At 46.2% G+C, this 18,225-nt stretch overlaps 2 protein-coding genes across 2 annotated transcripts in view; both read right to left on the reverse strand.

Annotated features, from left to right (window-relative positions):
* Nup133 (nucleoporin 133) overlaps positions 1 to 7,961 on the reverse strand; it is a 49,107-nt gene extending 41,146 nt beyond the window's left edge. The window contains 4 exon segments of the mRNA NM_001400955.1: positions 768 to 875; positions 2,600 to 2,703; positions 5,402 to 5,520; positions 7,681 to 7,961. Coding sequence (NP_001387884.1) covers positions 768 to 875; positions 2,600 to 2,703; positions 5,402 to 5,520; positions 7,681 to 7,859 — 510 coding nt within the window. The 5' untranslated portion in view covers positions 7,860 to 7,961.
* A 7,521-nt stretch (positions 7,962 to 15,482) lies between these two features.
* Abcb10 (ATP binding cassette subfamily B member 10) overlaps positions 15,483 to 18,225 on the reverse strand; it is a 34,175-nt gene continuing 31,432 nt past the window's right edge. Inside the window, exon 11 of the transcript XR_015643436.1 lies at positions 15,483 to 15,680. The gene's annotated coding sequence lies outside the window, so the exon portion shown is untranslated. The remainder of the gene's footprint in view (positions 15,681 to 18,225) is intronic.

The following is an 18,225-nucleotide window of genomic DNA, read 5'->3' on the forward strand; positions in this document are numbered from 1 at the left end:
CACGGGCTTATGTGCCGAGCTTACTCTCTGGTACAGTTGTGTCTACTGAAGACTCTGATCTTTTTTCTTTCTCCTTTTTCTTTGACTTGGGTATTTTATGTGTATGAGTGTTGTGTGTTTGTGTTTGTGTGTGTGTGTGTGTGTGTGTGTGTGTGTTTGGTGCCTGCTGAAATAAGAATGCATCTGATTCCTGGAACTGGAGTTACAGATAGTTGTGAGCCACCATATGGCTGCTGGGAATTAAACTGGGTTCCTCTGCAGGAGCAACAAGTGCTCTTAACCTCTGGGTTATCTCTGTCTTTAAATTGGATTTATGAGTATGTCCTCAGTCTGTACCTTGCTGTTTCATATTCTCATTTTACAAAGAGTATTGTTTGTTTGAGACAAGGCCTCACCTTGTCTAGTTTGAGCTCACTGGAGTTTGACAGAGACCAGGCTGGCTCTGTCCTCCTACAGCCACCTGACTCTGCCTCCCAGGGGTGGGATTAAAAGTGTGCACCTCCACACCAGCCTCTCGATCACCTTTTCCAGAATGTTTTTTAAAAATATGTGTGTGCACGCACGCCTGCTTGTCTGTATGCTCACCGCTTGCAGGGGTCTACAGAGGTCAGAAAGGATTGTTGGGTCCCCTAGAACTGGAGTTACCAGCAACCATGAATCACCCAAAGTGGGTGCTGAGCACTGAGCTTATCCCCTGTGCATGAGCCACACAGGCTCTTAACCACTGAGCCACCTCGAAAGCCCCTTCATCATCTTTACGCACATACCTGAACAGAATGTACTTCACCTGAGGTTGCAGCATAAGACAGTGCCACCAAATCAGCACTCCAGTGGAAATCGCTAGGGGGCAGCTGGAGGTCTTTGCAAACAGACAACTGCAAGGCAAACACAGAGAGCAAACCCTTTACATTCCAGCCAGGGTGTTCATGCAGGCTCCTCTGATCCTCTGCAGACTCCATGAGTCCATCCTGAACACTATCCCACAATAGCCTTTCTATTCTCAGCTCTTTCTGACCAACAACAAAGCCAGGGATACTAAACTGGACTTCTATATGAACTAGCCTGTGCTTGTGCCAGGCCAAAGGTTCTATTGTACAAGTGGTTCTCAGCCTTCCTAATGCTGTGATCCTTTAAGGCAGTTCCTCATGTTGCAGTGACCCCCAACCATGAACTTATTTCATTGCTACTTCAAAACTGCGATTTTGCTGTTGTTAGAAATCATAATGTAGGGACTGGAGAGATGGCTCAGTGGTTAAGAGCACCCGACTGCTCTTCCAGAGGTCATGAGTTCAATTCCCAGCAACCACATGGTGGCTTACAACCATCTGTAAAGAGATCTGATGCCCTCTTCTGGTGTGTCTGAAGACAGCTACAGTGTACTTATATATAATAAATAGATAAATCTTTAAAAAAAAATCATAATGTAAATATCTGATATGAGACCCCTATAGGGTCATGACCCACAGGTTGAGAACCACTGGGCTAGGGGAAGTGGCCAGGTTTCCAGCAAAACTTTGCTAGCTGAGGTAATAATTTATTTGACTTGTAAAACTATTATAGCCATAGAGAAATTACACCAAGGTCTCCAAGGTTGAAAGCACCCTCTCAAACGTGGTGCTGGGCTTTCACTAAAACGTAGAAAGCACTCAGTTAACAGACAGAGCTGATCCTTCAGAAGAACCTCAACTGCAAGGAAGAGAGCACTGAGCAGCTTGTAGCATCAGAGAACAGTGTGAAAGGATAAATGAGAGGAGACGCCACCATGGCTAGGTGAGCTCACGGAAACGTGGCCCTGAGGGCCACCAACTGGAGTTCAGAGCAGGCCAGATGAAGTGCAATAAATTATAACTTGGTGTTATCAATAGGAAAATAGATTTTTAATACCACGGAGGGCAGACATCTGCCCAGCTCTCGTGCTGATTAAGGCTTGTTCTAAATATAAAGGTTGTGTGTCTTTTATCCAGGAACTCAATGGCCAAAGGCAGGGTAGAAACCCTGGACTGGAATCAAAATTTTCTACAACAATAGCCCAGAGCTCAGAGACAGTAGTGTCTCAAGTGCATGTTCATTTCTTTTGACCTGTAATCAATGGGTCTTTGGAGAAGGAAAAAAAAAAAAAAAAAACTAAAGATATCAATAAAAATAAAATATTAAAAGAGAAGATTTTGCAACACACTATAGATGTACATTCAGTATTTAATTATCCTGCTTTTTTATTTACTTAAAAATCTGGTGGTTTTCTTTAATTTTCTTTCTTTCTTCTATCCTTCCTTCCTTCCTTCCTTCCTTCCTTCCTTCCTTCCTTCCTTCCTTCCTCCCTCCCTTCTCACTGTATGCCTGCTCTGCTGCACGTACACTCACAGGCCAGAAGAGGACATCAGATCCCCTTACAGATGGTGAGCCACTGCGTAGTTGTTGGGAATTAAACTCAGAACCTCTAGAACTCTTCACCACTAAGCCATCTCACAAGCTCCCATATCCTGAATTCTCAATGCTTGCACAGACTGACTGGCTGTCCTCATAAACTTCAAAGAATAAAGGTGCAAATAAAGAGCCAGCTGGGATCCCTTTCCCGACTGGGTATCTGAAGGGCTATTACCTTAGTCACAGGGGACATAGCAATCTTCCAAACGAGGAGCTTCTCTTTGCATACTAGGCAGGCCCACCCACCTTCATCGACGTGGACAGAGAGCTGGTCGTCAGCTGAGGGGATAAGGCACACAGTTCACCCCATATCCAGACCACGAAAAAGTCGTTTCATCTCCTTATAGCAACATCTTTTTACCACATTAGTCACCAAGACAGGAAGCTGCATTACGGCTCCTGCAGAGGACCAGGGTTTGGTTACCAGCATCTACACAGTGACACACAGCCACCTATGACTCCAGTTCTAGTACCAGCATCTACACAGTGACACACAGCCACCTATGACTCCAGTTCTAGTACCAGCATCTACACAGTGACACACAGCCACCTATGACTCCAGTTCTAGTACCAGCATCTACACAGTGACATACAGCCACCTATAACTCTAGTTCTAGAGGAGCCAATCGACCCTTCTGACACCCACAGGTTCATAATCACACATGGTACACATATATACTTAGGCATACACAGAGGCAATTATCATAATATATTATTAAAATTAATTTAAAAATGCAAGTCACATAACTTCCAAATATTTAAGATTAATCTATCAAAAATGAGTTATTTAGTTCTGATAATTACTGTTAGAAATATATCCAAAGGCAAAAATTATTAGAGTATATGTTTAATACTCTTTAATTTTTGTTACAAAGAATATTTTTTTCTTAATTTTTTTTAAGATTTATTTTATATATATGAGTACACTGTCACTATCTTCACATACAGAAGAGGGCATCAGATCCCATTACAGATGGTTGTGAGCCACCATGTGGTTGCTGGGAATTGAACTCAGGACTTCTGGAAAAGGAGTCAGTGCAGTTAACCACTGAGCCATCTCTCCAGCCCTATTATAAAGAATCTTAGCTAGGCATGGTAGCACATGCCTTTAATTCCAGCACTCTGGACGTAGAGGCAGGTGGATCTCTTTTGAGTTTGAAGTCAGTCGGGTCTAACCCTCAAAAACCAGAGACAATTTTACTTCTGTAAGAATCACTTATAATTTGATAAACCAAACAATAACCCTCTTATTAACAACTATTTTCAAAGAAATTACCACATTCCTCCAAAAGAATATAATGTTCAAATAGAGCTCCTTAAAGATATGGTAAATCATTTCATCATAAGGAAACACAAGAGCATTGTTTACTATGGGAAAAAGTAAGTCAATTTACCACTGTGTCTAGGGAGTGGGGGTGAGCCTTCATAAATGTGTTCACAGCCTTGAGAATCTTATTTGAGCTTTGCTCTTTGCTTTTAGACAAGGTGGCAGTGCAAAGCACACAGCACTGGAAAGGAACATGCTAACTGTGTAAACATGCCCGAGCTGTGCAGGACTTTCTGCTGACCTGGAGCCCCTGTGCAGGAGTGTTCAGCCCCCACCCCATGCAGGTCTGACCCAACATTAGATGTGGTCAGACCTGCAATGTAGACAAGTTCTTCAAGTCTACACTGCTCTTGTCTGTAGCTCTCAACTTCTTGGGATTCCCTCCTGAATCCCTAGAGGGAGGCTACGTACTGTTTAAACACAGACATGGCATGACCCAGAAGTATGGTCAGAGATTTAAACTCAGTAAGAATTAAACATTTCAGGGTGACAAAAAGAGAATGAAGTGGGGGAAGGCAGGTGGAGGAGGACACAGGGCAGAGAGTAGCAGTGTGAGCATCACCATACCAAAAGCCTAAGGACTGGCAGCCAGGGTGGCTAAGCTGAGGGACAGTAAACGGTCCTTTACAACAGGACATTTTATCCTCGGCTACTCAGTGGGTAAGTGCCCACAGCTCAGGCTTCATGATCTGAGAGCTGCCCTCTGACCCCAACATGCTGGGACTGAACAGACCTTGAGTGATGTGACACACACAAATATAAAAGTTTTAAGTTAAAATGCTGAGAGATGGCTCAGTGGTTAAGAGCACTGACTGCTCTTCCAGAGGTCCTGAGTTCAATTCCCAGTGCCCACATGGTGGCTCACAACCATCTGTAATGGGATTGATGCCCTCTTCTGGTGTGTCTGAAGACAGGCACATGTATACTCACATACATAAAATACAGTTTTTAAAAAATGCTAAGATGCATTCTAAAACTTTGTCTCCCTTCAATGCTTGTCATGACCACCGAAGCCATTTCAGTCACAACCTGTAGTTTGCCAAACATCGTTCTAGAAAAATGCAAAGGTCCAGTAGACCTGTTAATGAAGCGACTTGGGCTGACATGATGGCATCTTGGTCTGCCCTTCCCTGTTTCTCTCTTCTTTCCCTGTGATTGACGCCTCCCAACTCTTGCATCATCTTTATGCCAGCAGAGGCTTTAAAGATATGATAATAACCCAATACTGACTTAATAACAACCCAATGAGTCTACCACATGACTTGTAGGACACGAAACCCCATAGGCCTGTCACATGACTTATGGGACACTACACAGCACTCAGAACCCAGAACTGGAGGCAGAACTTGACTCTAAAACACTATTTAATCTAACAACGCAAGGTACTGCACTTTGGATGATTCTATAGCTAAATTCCCTATATCTAATCAACTCAAAAGTTGGGGATATAAGGGACTGAAGTACACACATCGTTCTTAGAATCACTGGTGTAACTGTGTTAGAAAGATTCACTCAGCTTCACAGACCAGTGTCTTAGGGATGAGGAGAACTCAGCAGGCTGCCTACTTCTCTACCAGACAAAGCCAAAGTGTTATCACATGTGACCTGGTTATTGACCAATATGGGGACAAATGAAAAGACAACACCTACCCTCAGCCATCGCCAGGGCTTCCATGATCTTAACAGGGAGCGATGATCCAAACACTCTCACGTCATAGTTCACAGACTCTGATATGGAGTGGTAGGGGAATATCCGAGTAGGCGTTCCTCTAAAGAAAGAGACCATGTTGGATCACCTGTCACCAAAAATTCCCCATTATCCTTGCCTTTACACACCTATTCCAGCTACCTCTGATGAGGTGTAACGGTGAAAGACACCAGCCTGACTGTACTGTACAGTAGAACTCACGGAACTGTCTACCTCTAATGAGGTGTAACGGTGAAAGACACCAGCCTGACTGTACTGTACAGTAGAACTCACGGAACTGTCTTATTTTGCTTCCCATTGCTGTGATACAGACCATGAGCAAAGCAACTTGAGGAGGAAGGAATTTATTTCATATTTCCAGGTCACTGCCCATCACTGAGGGATGTCACGGCAGGAAGTCGCCCAAAGCAGGAACTGAGGCAGGGCCATGGAGGAATGGTCTTTCCTGGTTTGCTCAGTTTGCTTCCTTATATACTCCAGGGCTACTTGCCAATGGATGGCACTGCTCAGTGGGTCAGGCCCTTCTATATCAATCACCAATAAAGAAAATCATCCCCAAAGGCAAGCATGTGGGGACATTTTCTTTCTTTAAAGATTTATTTATTTTATGTACACGAGTAAGCTGTTGCTAACACACCAGAGAAGGCATCAGATCCCATTACAGACAGTTGTGAGCCATCATGCAGTTGCTGGGAATTGAACTCAGTACCTCTGGAAGAGCAGCCAGTGCTCTGCTCTTAACCACTGAGCCATCTCTAGGGTGGGGGTTGGGGGGTTCTCAATTGAACTCCCCTCTACTCAGATGATTCTAGTTTGTGTCCACAAAAAAAAAAAAAAAAAAAAAAACAAAAAAAAACAAAAAACAAAAAACAAAAAAAACTAGCCACCATGCCTGAACCATATGAGTTCAGTAATTTGGAGTGTGCACACCTCTGCCTCTGAGGTCAGTGCTGTGAAGGATTCTTCTCAAACAATGAAAGTCAAAGCCAGGCACAGAGATCACAGGCAGATCTCTGTGATGTTTGAAGTTAGACTGGTCTACATAGAACCCTGTCTCAAAAAAACACAAGCAAATAAAGGGTTCCTTGTGCCCACTCAGCATCACAGTTACTCTCTGAATTATCACAAGACTTGCAGAGTCCTACATTTTCACCATAAGTCTCAGTCAGACTCAGTATTCCCTGTTCTCATGCAGAAGAAATTCACTTAAAGTGTGTGTGTGTGTGTGTGTGTGTGTGTGTGAGAGAGAGAGAGAGAGATGAGAGATCGCACACCCGAGAGAGAGAGAGAGAGAGAGAGAGAGATGAGAGATCGCACACCCAAGAACAGGTGCCTAGAAGCCAGAGCATTGGAACTGTCTTGTAGCTGGAATTACAGATGGATGTCAGCCATCTAACATGGGAGCTGGAAAGAGAACTCAGTTCCTTGCTCTTAACCCCAGAGCCATCTTTCCATCCCAGAAATTCACTTTTGAAAGAACAGAAGAAATCCTCTCGAACAAAGGTAACCTGATTCTGAATTTTTGTATTAATAACATGGAGGAGGGAAACGATTCTACTAGACATGTGATTGGGCAGCACACCTGCGGCTTTAGTGAAGCACACACACACTGTCTGTCTCTCGTAAAAAGTGATTTTATATAACCTAGTCACAACGTCACATTTTGTGGCCCAAAGTCCTTTAATTGTCGACTAGTACGTAGTAATAGCATTTGTTAGGCACCGAGAAAACATTTTTGTCAGGGTTTGTAGGTTCTTACCATGAGTCAGATCTGTATAACGAATCCTGAGACTATGGTAAGGATGCTGAGATCCTGACATAAAGGTGGAACTGTTAAATAAAATTATGGTAGCCAGACAAGCTCCTGCATGCTTGAAATGTCAGTAGCTGAAAAGAGGACTGAGCAAAGTCAGACTAGGGTACATAGCATGGCCTGTCCAAGAGTGGGCAGGACCGAGTTCCGGGCTGCACTTCTACACTAGATCATAAAAAGATCAGACCAGACCAAATGAGTTACTGATGTCAAATGCCACAGTTTCAAACCACAACTTTAAACAGCTGCCCGCAACTGACCTGCAAAACGAGGGCCACCGTTAAACAGCGTCAATAATATGCAAGGATGACCAGGAGTACTTTCCAACTCTGCGGCAACTTACCCTGCTGCCTGGTTCCATCTGCCCGTTTTGGAGCTGAGCCTGCTGGTCACCGAACCCGCACTTACCTAGAGCTCACTGAGCTGCGCCGGCCTACCGGCGAGAACAGCACAGGCGAGCTAACCGCAGATCCCAGAGACAGGCCCCTCCTGCTCGCTCTAGGCGTGGTCGAGGGCCCGATTCCGACTAGCGGACCCCGTCGGGTCCCTGGTCCCGGGGTTCGCGGAGAGGAGACGCCTGGAAACATATCTGCAGAGTGTGGAGGAAGCTGCACTCGCGGGCTAAAAGCGAGGACCTCGCGCGCCGGGTGCTTGAACACCAGAGGGGCGGGAAGGCGCCTAGAGATGATGTAAAGACAGGGCGCTCAACAAATGGGGAAGGAAGGCGCGTGGCGATGACGCCAAAGCTCGGCGCCGAGAGGCAGGGCCGGGTCGGAACTGGAAGCGCTCATGTGACGTCACACCCAGCACCAGTGGGGCGGGGCAAGCGAGTTTGAATCCTGAACCTTGTTTCGCGAAGTGGCATGAGTTCCCGGGACTGAGCTTGAGAAGTGCAGTTCTCAGGCTGGAGTTGACCCTCTGCGACCAGCGCGGACTGGGGAAGGAGGCGCTCGTGGGCGGAGCTGAGGAGTCGCGCTCTGTGTGAGGCGGTGGTGCGCTCACAGCTTTTCCCAACCTAATTCAGATTGGTTCAGGCTTATCCTTCGTCCGCATGTCCGGGCTCTGCTATGGGCTGCAGCTCTTTGCTTTCCAAGCACAGCTTGCACTTTGATGGGTCTGGTCTACTGCCGAGATTCGGAGATGACTGTGGCCCCCCAAGTCCCAGACATGTTCACTCTCACCCCTGCCCCTGAAGTCCTAGAACCTTGTAGAAGACCTATAGCAGGCATACACACAGCTCTGTTAGTCCTCTGCGGCTGTTTTGCAAGGACGCAATGTGTGGACGGGGATGTTATCTCCATTCTACTCCCCACATTACCAAACAGTGAACTTGAAGGATTAAAAATTAATAATAAGCCGCCTAGCTACCCAAAAAGAAGAAGTAGGGTCTGTGAGAACATGAACTTTTCACCCCTCCCTTGCTGTACAATGGTTCCCGGAACATTCTTGCATGAAAAGTTTCCTGGAACAGCCACAATGACCCATAGCCTCCGGCCACAATGGTCCAATGGCCCTGTAAAATGTCACAAAGTCCTGGGTGTGTTGCCTAGTGTTACACATGACTAGCATATGACCTAAATGTATGGGCAGTTTATGGTTTTGGAATTCCCCTCCTCCCTCCCTCTTGATCCCCCTGGTTTGTGGTTTTTTCCTTTATAAGCTCTGTGAAAATTCAGGTCGGGGTCGAACTCCTCTACTCCCTGTGTGGCGTATGAGTCTCGACCCCAGCATGCTGGCCTGAGCTCTCGTTTCATCTCGCTTACAATAAATCTTCCTCGTGTGATTACAGCAGGTCGGTGTCTGTGTCCTACTGGGTGCGCGTCTTTCCCGAGACTTGAGTGGGGGGCTCCCTTCGGGGTCTTTCATTTGGGGGCTCGTCCGGGATCTGCGCGACCACCCAGGGGTCCTAGACCCACTTGGAGGTAAGATTCTCTGTTTTATCTCAGCGCTGTGTCTGGGTCTGTGTCTATGTTCTGTCTGGGAATCTGGTGCGATCGCTGTTTCGGTTTTGCGGACGCTCAGTGAGACCGCGCTCCAGGAAGGAGAGCGGGGTGGATAGGGATAGACGTGTCCAGGTACCCACTGTCCGTTCGCCCTGGGAGACGTCCCAGGAGGACTCAAGGGGGGACCAGGGACGCCTGGTGAACCCCATCTGATAGGTCCAGAGGAGACTTTACTCCTTGACGACCGGTTTGTTAGGCAAGGTCTGCGACCTGCCGATCAGTTTCAGTGCCTCTGGTCGACACGAAGTCGACGTCGGTTTTGTTTTCTTTTTTCTCTTTTGTTTGTGCTCGTGTGTGTGAGTGTGTGTGAATTAAGTCCTGTAGTCTGTGTTTTTCGGTACCGGTTTAAGGTCTTAGTGCACTGTCTGGGCAGAAGAAGGTTTCCTGCCCTGTGCACGGGTGGAAGAAGGATTCCCGCCCTGTAGAAAGCTAGCTTGAGAGTGCACTGTCTGGGCAGAAGGAGGATTCCTGCCCTGTGCACGGGTGGAAGAAGGTTCCCCACCCCGAAATGGCGCCTGTGAGTAGATGAAGGATTCCTACTCCGAATAGTCTTTTTCTTTCTTTTTTTCCTTTTTAGAAAGCGCACCGGGGGACGCCCCAATCGCGCAGGCTCTGGGACTCGTGAGAGACGTTCCACGAGTCAGCCTTTGTTGGGTCCTGGCTCTGGGACGCGTGAGAAACGTTCCACGAGCCGAATTTTGTCGGGAGGACCCGGCAACGGACAGTCAAAAAGATCTGACTGTGACTTGACTTTGGAGGTCGCGTTCGGCTGCCTATTTAAGTATAGGCACGGACAAGTGTGCTTAGATGTGTTAGTGTCTGTTGTCTGTATTCTGTTTCTGTGTTTGGTATCCCAGAAGCAGCTAAGGTTAAGCTGCAGTTTGGGCCAGGTACTGAAGGTACCAGGCATCTGTGGAAATTGGTTATAGGATGCTTTGTCTTGGTCTTGTTTGTCTGGATTGTTTTCTGTGGTATTGTCCAGTGTCTTTTTGACTTCTTTTCGTGTTTGAATTTGGACTGACGACCGTGTTTAAAATCTTGGACTGACGACTGTGTTTGAAATCATGAAACTGTTTGCTTTGTTCGTTGAAGAGTTTTACTTGGTCCCCTTAATGCTTAGTGAGTAAGAAACTTAATCTTATGGACCCCGCTCTAGTGGCGGTGTGTTGGTTGATAGCCAAAGTTAATTTTTAAAATAGTGTTTTATCTGTGCTCGCAGCACACAGTAGAGGGGAGCGAAATTAGCTGCGGAGCTGCTGCAGCGAGCATGGGGACTTCTCAAGTCTCACCCAATTTTTCTGGCTCTTCAGGAGCTGTTTAAAAGGAAAAGGCTTAAGGTAAAAAGAAACACTATAGAGAGATTTCTTAGTGAATTACTACACCTTGATTCGCGATCTCTGGGAATCTCATGGTGGACAGCTGAGATAAGCTGGAAAAGGATTTAAATTTTGCTTGGGAGCAAAGAATCTTAAAGGCGGAGTTTCAGCCGGTATGACACTTAGTGCATAACTGCCTAAAAGATCAAAAATGCTGTTAACAGGCTAAAAAAAAAAAGGGACAGGCTGCGTTAGAAATGCTACAGGAAGAATAATCTAAAAAGGCTGAGAGCTAGGTGGGGCTATAAGGAAAACAAGAATAGGAAAGGAATTTCTGACCTTTGCTCACAGTAGGAGAGCACTCATTTAGAGAAGTTCTTTAAGGAAGCCTGCCTTATCTGCTGTCTTTATTCCAAGGGAGGAGTCAGTCTCCAGCACTAAATTACTTGGAGGTGGCCAAGGTCAGGATTAATGTTTTCTTTTCCTTGGCCCCTTTAAACCCAGTGAGACAGTTTGGTAAAGGGCTACTACTGAGGTCCTGATAGCCCCAGGTGAACTGGTTACAATTCTTTTATCAGCCCCCTGGCATCTAGCACCCAGGTTCTAACCATCTCTCCATCCTTTTGTTATTAGTTGTTACTAGAAGCCTAGTGTCATTTGGAGGCTGGTTCTCTTGAGAGGCAAAGCCACGGAGCTGACACTGACAATGGCCTTTTTGTTCCAAGAAAGGCCTCCTGGTTTAGCTGTGTGACTAAATGCTGTTTGCCCTCTTCGGTAGACTCTATTCTCAAGATTCTCTTGTTTTCTCACCATCCCATTTGATATGCTTGTTAGTAACTGTTACAGGTCTTCTTTACCACCGAGGAAAGACGGAATCCTACTAGAGGCCAGAAAAAAAAAAAAAAAGAGGGTTCCAACACGCATAGAAGGCCCTCACTTCTGCCTGCTCTCTTCATACGCCTGAAGGTAGGGAGTGCCAGGTCTGCGGCCAGGCTCCAAGGGTGGGTCTCTGAGGGGCTGGAAAGTGCCCCACCAATCTGGCTAAGATAAGGAAAAGATATGAAGAGAAAGTTACAGAAACTTGAAGGGTTAAGCTAAGTCGCTGAGAGAGTTATTGTAAGTTGCAGAGAAAATAAGTTGATGCATGGTTCAGGGTCTGTGCAGAAAAGTGGACAGCACCTAATAGCTGTAGAAGAAGATGCAGAGAGACAGAAAAGAAAGAAAGAAAGAAAGAAAGAGGTAAAGAGTGCAGGAAGCTAGGGAAGAAAAGAGACTAAAAGAAGAGGAAGCTAGAGAGCTAAAGAGAGATAAAAGACAAGAGAGGAACATATACTGGCCACAGTAGTTAGGGAACCTAGGAAGACAGTACCTGGCAACAGAAGAGAATTCCTGGCTAAAGATCAGTGTGCCTAATGCAAAAAAAAAAAAAAGACACTGGGTCAGGGACTGCCCCAGAAAGAACAAGAGAGGACACTGGAGAGCCTCTTGGTCCTAGAGTGCTGGCTATGTACAGAGATAGAAGGGAAGTGTGGATGCAGGGACCCAATGCTCTGTGCTCCTATGCCCCCCAGTGGGCCAATATCCAAAGACCTTGAGTGCAAGGGGCTACTGGCAACAAACAATACTTATGGACTGCCCGAAGAACAGTGGACCTTGGCGTGGGCCGGGTAACCCACTAGTTCATAGTCATCCCTGACTGCCCCTATCCCTTGCTCATGAGAAAATTGCTCTCCAAAATGGCTTGCGTGGGCTGAAATGGCTGGGTGAGGCCATGTGTATGCATATCTACAGACTGTGTATGTGGAGCTTAAGACCTGTCTCAGTGCACCAGTACCTGATGCTGGGAGATGTGTGACTTAGTCCTGATCTGCCTGGAACACATCACTCCTGCCAACCGGGCACTAACAATTATCACCCAATCCAGGACTTAAACTGTGATAGAGTGGCTGATGTTCTGCCTTTGAATAGAGTGTCCCAAAAGATGGGACCACTGGTCAGCTGCCATGGACTAGATTCTCCACCTGTTGGGGGCAATCTGGTCACCTTGCTGCCCAATCCTGACCTGGAGCCACCACAGCACGAGTGTCAAGCACTGGCAGAAGCCCATGGGTGGAGGAAAGACCTCTGCGACTGGCTGATTGACCCCTGCTGAAAGCCGAGGCTACCTTGTCCACAGACGGGAACAGTTCTCTTCATGAAGGTCAGAGATAGGTGGGTGCTGCCATGGTGGACAACACAATGTCATCTGGGATGGCTGAACCTCTACCCCCCCCCAGTACATCAGCACTGCAGATGCCTTTGCCATCTCTTGGATGCCCTGGTGAAGCCAACAACTGTGAGTACTATTCATTGCTCAGGATATCAGGAGGGAAGAGATTCAGTGGCATTGGGCAGTAACAAAGCAGATAAAGTGGCTCGGGAAATGGCTATGCAGGAGCCTATCCTGGTTGAAGGCCTGCAAGAGACAGCCACTGAGAACTAGGATCGGACTAAGGGATGGCCTCACTTAGAATGTAAAACAGAAGAAAAGGCCCAAATTGCTTAAACGAAAAAAAAAAAAGACAATGGCACACTTGAGGGGAAAGCTATACTCCCCAGAGAACAAAGAAAAGACTCACTTTGCCAAATACAGAAATGGACTCATTTAGGAGATAAAAAGTTTGTCCAAGTAGTTAAGTGTATGTAATAGACTTTAAGATTTTAGCCAGAGAGGCAGTAGAAAGTATAAGGTATGTCAATAAGTGAATGCTTAGCAAGCAAACAGGGCAAAGAGACCTAGAGAGTTTGGTGAAAAGTCGAAGTGAACTTCACTGAGATAAAACCAGAAAAATATAATCACAAGTATCTCCTAGTGCTTGTAGATACTTTTTCAGGAATAGATAGAAGCTTTCCTCACCAAACAAGAGACGGCCTCTGCAATCATCAAGAAGATACTGGAAGAAATCTTCCTCCGATTTGGAATGCCCAAGGTAATCTGGTCAGACAACGGCCCTACTTTCGTTGCCAAGGTAAGCCAGGGTGTGGCCAAGTATTTAGAGGTCGATTGGAAATTACATTGTATTTACAGACCTCAAAGTTCAGGACAGGTAGGGTAAATAAATAGAACTCTAAAAGAGACCCTGACCAAATTAACCATGGAGACTGGCACAGACTGGGTGACACTCCTTCCCTCTTGCTCTCTTCAGAGCAAGAAATACCCCTTCCAGATTCAGCCTTACCCCCTTTGAGATCTTATATGGGGCCTCAGCCCCCCTGACTGTATTAGATGATGTTACTGAACCAACATGTCATAGTGCCATAGTAATAATGATTTGTGTGCCAGGCTAAAAGACCTACAGGTGATACAGAAAGAAATCTGCTCACGGCTGACAGCAGCCTATGCCCCGGAGACCCCTGAGACATCCCATCAGTTCCAGGTTGCAGCTACACTGAGTCCAGACACTCGAGCCTCGCTGGAAAGGACCGTACCTGGTGCTGCTGACCACCCTGACAGCTGTCAATTCTCAGCCCTCACCAGCCATGTACTAGCTGTTGGGGCTGAGAGCTGGGACCTAGAGGGAAATTCAGTCATGTTTGTCCTGGGTTCTATCAAGATAGGTGTGGGATAGGCTTGATTTCCATTACAAATGATGTAACATTGCATATGTTAGTACTCTTAACACTTCTTGGGACTGTGCCTCAGGGATCACAGTCCATATAAGCTTAGAAGTTCTAAAAGCTAGTCATGACCTTGGTGGATAGGCTTGGATAGTGTCCAGGTTAGAATCCTCATGTTAAGACTACAATACCAAGCTGTTATGCTAGATGAAGCTGAGTTCTCCATGAAGTTCTAGGATTAGAACTATTAACAAAAAAAGAAGAAGTGGGGAATGAAGGATTAAAAATTAATAATAAGCCGCCTAGCTACCCAAAAAGAAGAAGTAGGGTCTGTGAGAACATGAACTTTTCACCCCTCCCTTGCTGTACAATGGTTCCCGGAACATTCTTGCATGAAAAGTTTCCTGGAACAGCCACAATGACCCATAGCCTCCGGCCACAATGGTCCAATGGCCCTGTAAAATGTCACAAAGTCCTGGGTGTGTTGCCTAGTGTTACACATGACTAGCATATGACCTAAATGTATGGGCAGTTTATGGTTTTGGAATTCCCCTCCTCCCTCCCTCTTGATCCCCCTGGTTTGTGGTTTTTTCCTTTATAAGCTCTGTGAAAATTCAGGTCGGGGTCGAACTCCTCTACTCCCTGTGTGGCGTATGAGTCTCGACCCCAGCATGCTGGCCTGAGCTCTCGTTTCATCTCGCTTACAATAAATCTTCCTCGTGTGATTACAGCAGGTCGGTGTCTGTGTCCTACTGGGTGCGCGTCTTTCCCGAGACTTGAGTGGGGGGCTCCCTTCGGGGGTCTTTCAAACTAAGGTAAACCCGAGGCTGTACTCGAGTTCATAAACATTCAGGGCTGATAACTGCCTTACTTGCTGAACTTGTGAGGTCGCTTGTGACTTAACTTCCGCGGGTGACCTTTCCTTTTCAGTTCTTTAATTGCATCCCGCTTGTACTCCACTGTAGCTGGACTTGTGGCTACTTTATAGGTTCCTATTTCCACCAACCCCCCAACACTAGGTAGGAAAGAAAGAAGGCTAGAGGTTTGGAAAGGGGACTTCGAGATCCGTAGACTTCTTCCTGCTGCTGCTGATAGAGGCATCGAGTTCCTTGGGGGCAATTTTGACTTTTACTGACAAACAAACAAACGCTAAGAGCTCAGAAAGCCAGAAAGAGGGCATTGGGCTCTGAAGCTAGTTACAGGGGGGTTGTGAGCCACCTAGTATGGGTGCTGAGAATTGGACTCAGATCCTCTGCAAAAGTGTTATGTACTCTAAACCACCAAGCCTTCTCTCCAGTTCCTCACACACTTGATTTCGTTATTTATTTTATTTATTCATTTATTATATATAAGTACACTGTAGCTGTCCCCAGAGAACACAGGAAGAGGGCATTAGATCTCATTACAGATGATTGGGAACCACCATGTAGTTGCTGGGAATTGAAGTCAGGACCTCTGGAAGAGCAGTCAGTGCTCTTAACTGATGAGCCATCTCTCCAGCCCCCTTCCCCTCCCCCTGTTATTTATTTTTGAGACAAGATCTCACTATGTAGCTTTGCCTGTCCTGCAATTCACTTTGTTGACCAGGTTGGCCTCCAACTCAAGAGATCTGCCTGCCTCTACTTCCCAAGTGGCTGGGATTGAAGGTGTATGCCACTACACCCAGCAGTGATTTTCTTTTAGAGTGTATGTTTTCCTTAAGCTTGCCTTTATGGTTTTTCCTTTTTTCCCCACACCCATCAATGTAGTATTACCTAATTCTCACTATTTCAACATCTCCAAGTGAGGAATTTTCTGCTCACAGATGCTGAAAAGCCACTCCAGCCCTGCAGAGGTTTATACAAGGGGTGGTCAGCAAACCTAATCTTCTGCTCTACCTATTCTGTGTCCACAGTGGTTTCTCGAGTGATTGTGGTTTACTATTTTTGGTGTTTGAGACAAGGTCTTGTGGAGCTCAAGGTGGCTTTGAACAACTCCTGGTCCTGAAGGTACAAGAACAAAGCTGACCCCACCAAACTTCTTCAGACATCACTCTGTCCACCTCCTACTACACGCCCTGTAAATCAGAAGCAGAGAGGAAATGTTCTGGGCTCTGTAGGACGTAAAGGCAGCTGCAGAACAAGACAAAGCTGTTAACTTCTCTCAGCTGGAAGAAAACACAAGATAACAAAAGCCTAAGTGTGATCTTAGGGATGTAAGATCACAGGCATCCTGCCTTCCCACCTAAAACTTATTCAGCCGGTGTTTACTTAACCATTCCCCTTTTTTTGGCAAAGACAGCTTTAATTGCGTACTTGTCAAGCTGATCACAAAGATATCAAAGTCGCCCTTTCTTCTTATTTAGTAATAGCTGGGTGTGGAAATGCACCCTTTTAATGCTAGCACTTAAGAGACAGAGTCAGATGAATCTTTCTGAATCCTTGTCTCAAACATGCCCCCTCACCCCAGTAAAGACATTTAGAAGAGCTACCTGTAACCTCTGCAGGACCAGACGCTGTTCAAAGCCATCTGGGGCTACAGGAGACACCCATCTTAAAATACCAACAAACAAAACCCAAAATGCAGTTACCTGAGAGACCGTTATGGACACAAAGTTGTTAGGCACATCAGAAGTAAATATAGTAAGCAAACACACACAAATGCACACAAGGAAGAGGAGTCATCCGTACCCTAAGGATGAGAGAAGGAAGCCCTCCAATCTAGGAAAACCTGGCAATGGTACCCGAGACTTTAGTTTTTTGCAAAGTGGACTGTAGGAGAATTTTGGCTTCTTTAAACACAGAGATGTTATAGGAATGGCTTCAATTTAACCCAGGTGTGGGATATGGGCTGCTTCAGATTGTCTACAACAGCTGACTAGGAGGCAGTGGATCTCCTGAGTTTGAGGCCAGTCTGGTCTACAATGCGAGTTCCAGGACAGCCAGAGCTACACAGAGAAATCCTGCCTCCAGAGATCCACCTGCCTCTGCCTCCTCATGGCCGGGATTAAAGATGTGCGTAACTGTGTCTGGCTTGCAGAGGTATGGCATAAACTCACAGACACATAAAAAATATTTTTAAAAACCTCAAATAAGGGGTTGGAGAGATGTCTCAGCAATTAAGAACGCTGGCTGCTCTTCCAGAGGTCCAATTCCCAGAACCCATGGACGCTCACAGTCTGATGCCTTCTTCTGGTCTGCAGGCATACAGGCAGACAAAGCACCTGTATATATTAAAAATCAAAAAAAAAAAAAAAAAAGAAAAACAAAAACACACCGAAATAAAAGCCAAGCATGTAGCATGCATAGACAAGACAATACTCTGGAGCTCTAGGGTCAGATAGCCTGACAACAGGATCACTGAAAGGTGAGGAGGGCCACTCCGCTGTCCCCTGACCCTGGGCAGTGTCCTCCCAGCTAGGAGGAACCAAATCCCTCAGGAACAGTAAGGAATTTTCTCCCCGAAGTTGCCTTTGTCTTGCTGTTATAGCAAAGAGAGGCTAAGACAAGTGACAACCAGTTCACAACTTAACAGAAGCTGTCTCCCTCGATGGGTGCGACGTACGTGTGACCCAAGTGTTCGTCTAAAGCGTGGCATTTACCAGAGCACCAGATGTAGCGTGTACAGAACGCTGGAAACGAAGCAGCCTGCAAACACTCTGCTTGCCACAGCGCTTTGCCAGTTTCTTTTTTGCCAATTCTGCCTGCCTCTCTCATAAGCTGGAGTTTTGAAGGCAGACACTGCTGGACCCTTTCTCCAGGCCACTGCACTATACTCTTGGTGGGGCAGGAAGTACTTAGTGGGGCCGGAGTAGCTGGACAGACACTAGTAAATGGCAACCACAGGAGAAATAAAGAGGCTCAGATAAGGAAAGGTGTGGGCTCAGTCACTCCTCTGTGTGTGACATGTTAGGTTAAAAAGATTTGAGCATAACACATTCTACTAAGAAACTAAATATGGGGGCTGGGGATTTAGCTCAGCGGTAGAGCGCTTGACTAGCAAGCACAAGGCCCTGGGTTCGGTCCCCAGCTCCGAAAAAAAAAAAAAAAAAAAAGAAA

The sequence above is a fragment of the Rattus norvegicus genome, chromosome 19, assembly GCF_021556685.1.
Source record: "Rattus norvegicus strain SHRSP/BbbUtx chromosome 19, alternate assembly SHRSP_T2T, whole genome shotgun sequence".
Lineage (NCBI taxonomy): Eukaryota > Metazoa > Chordata > Mammalia > Rodentia > Muridae > Rattus > Rattus norvegicus.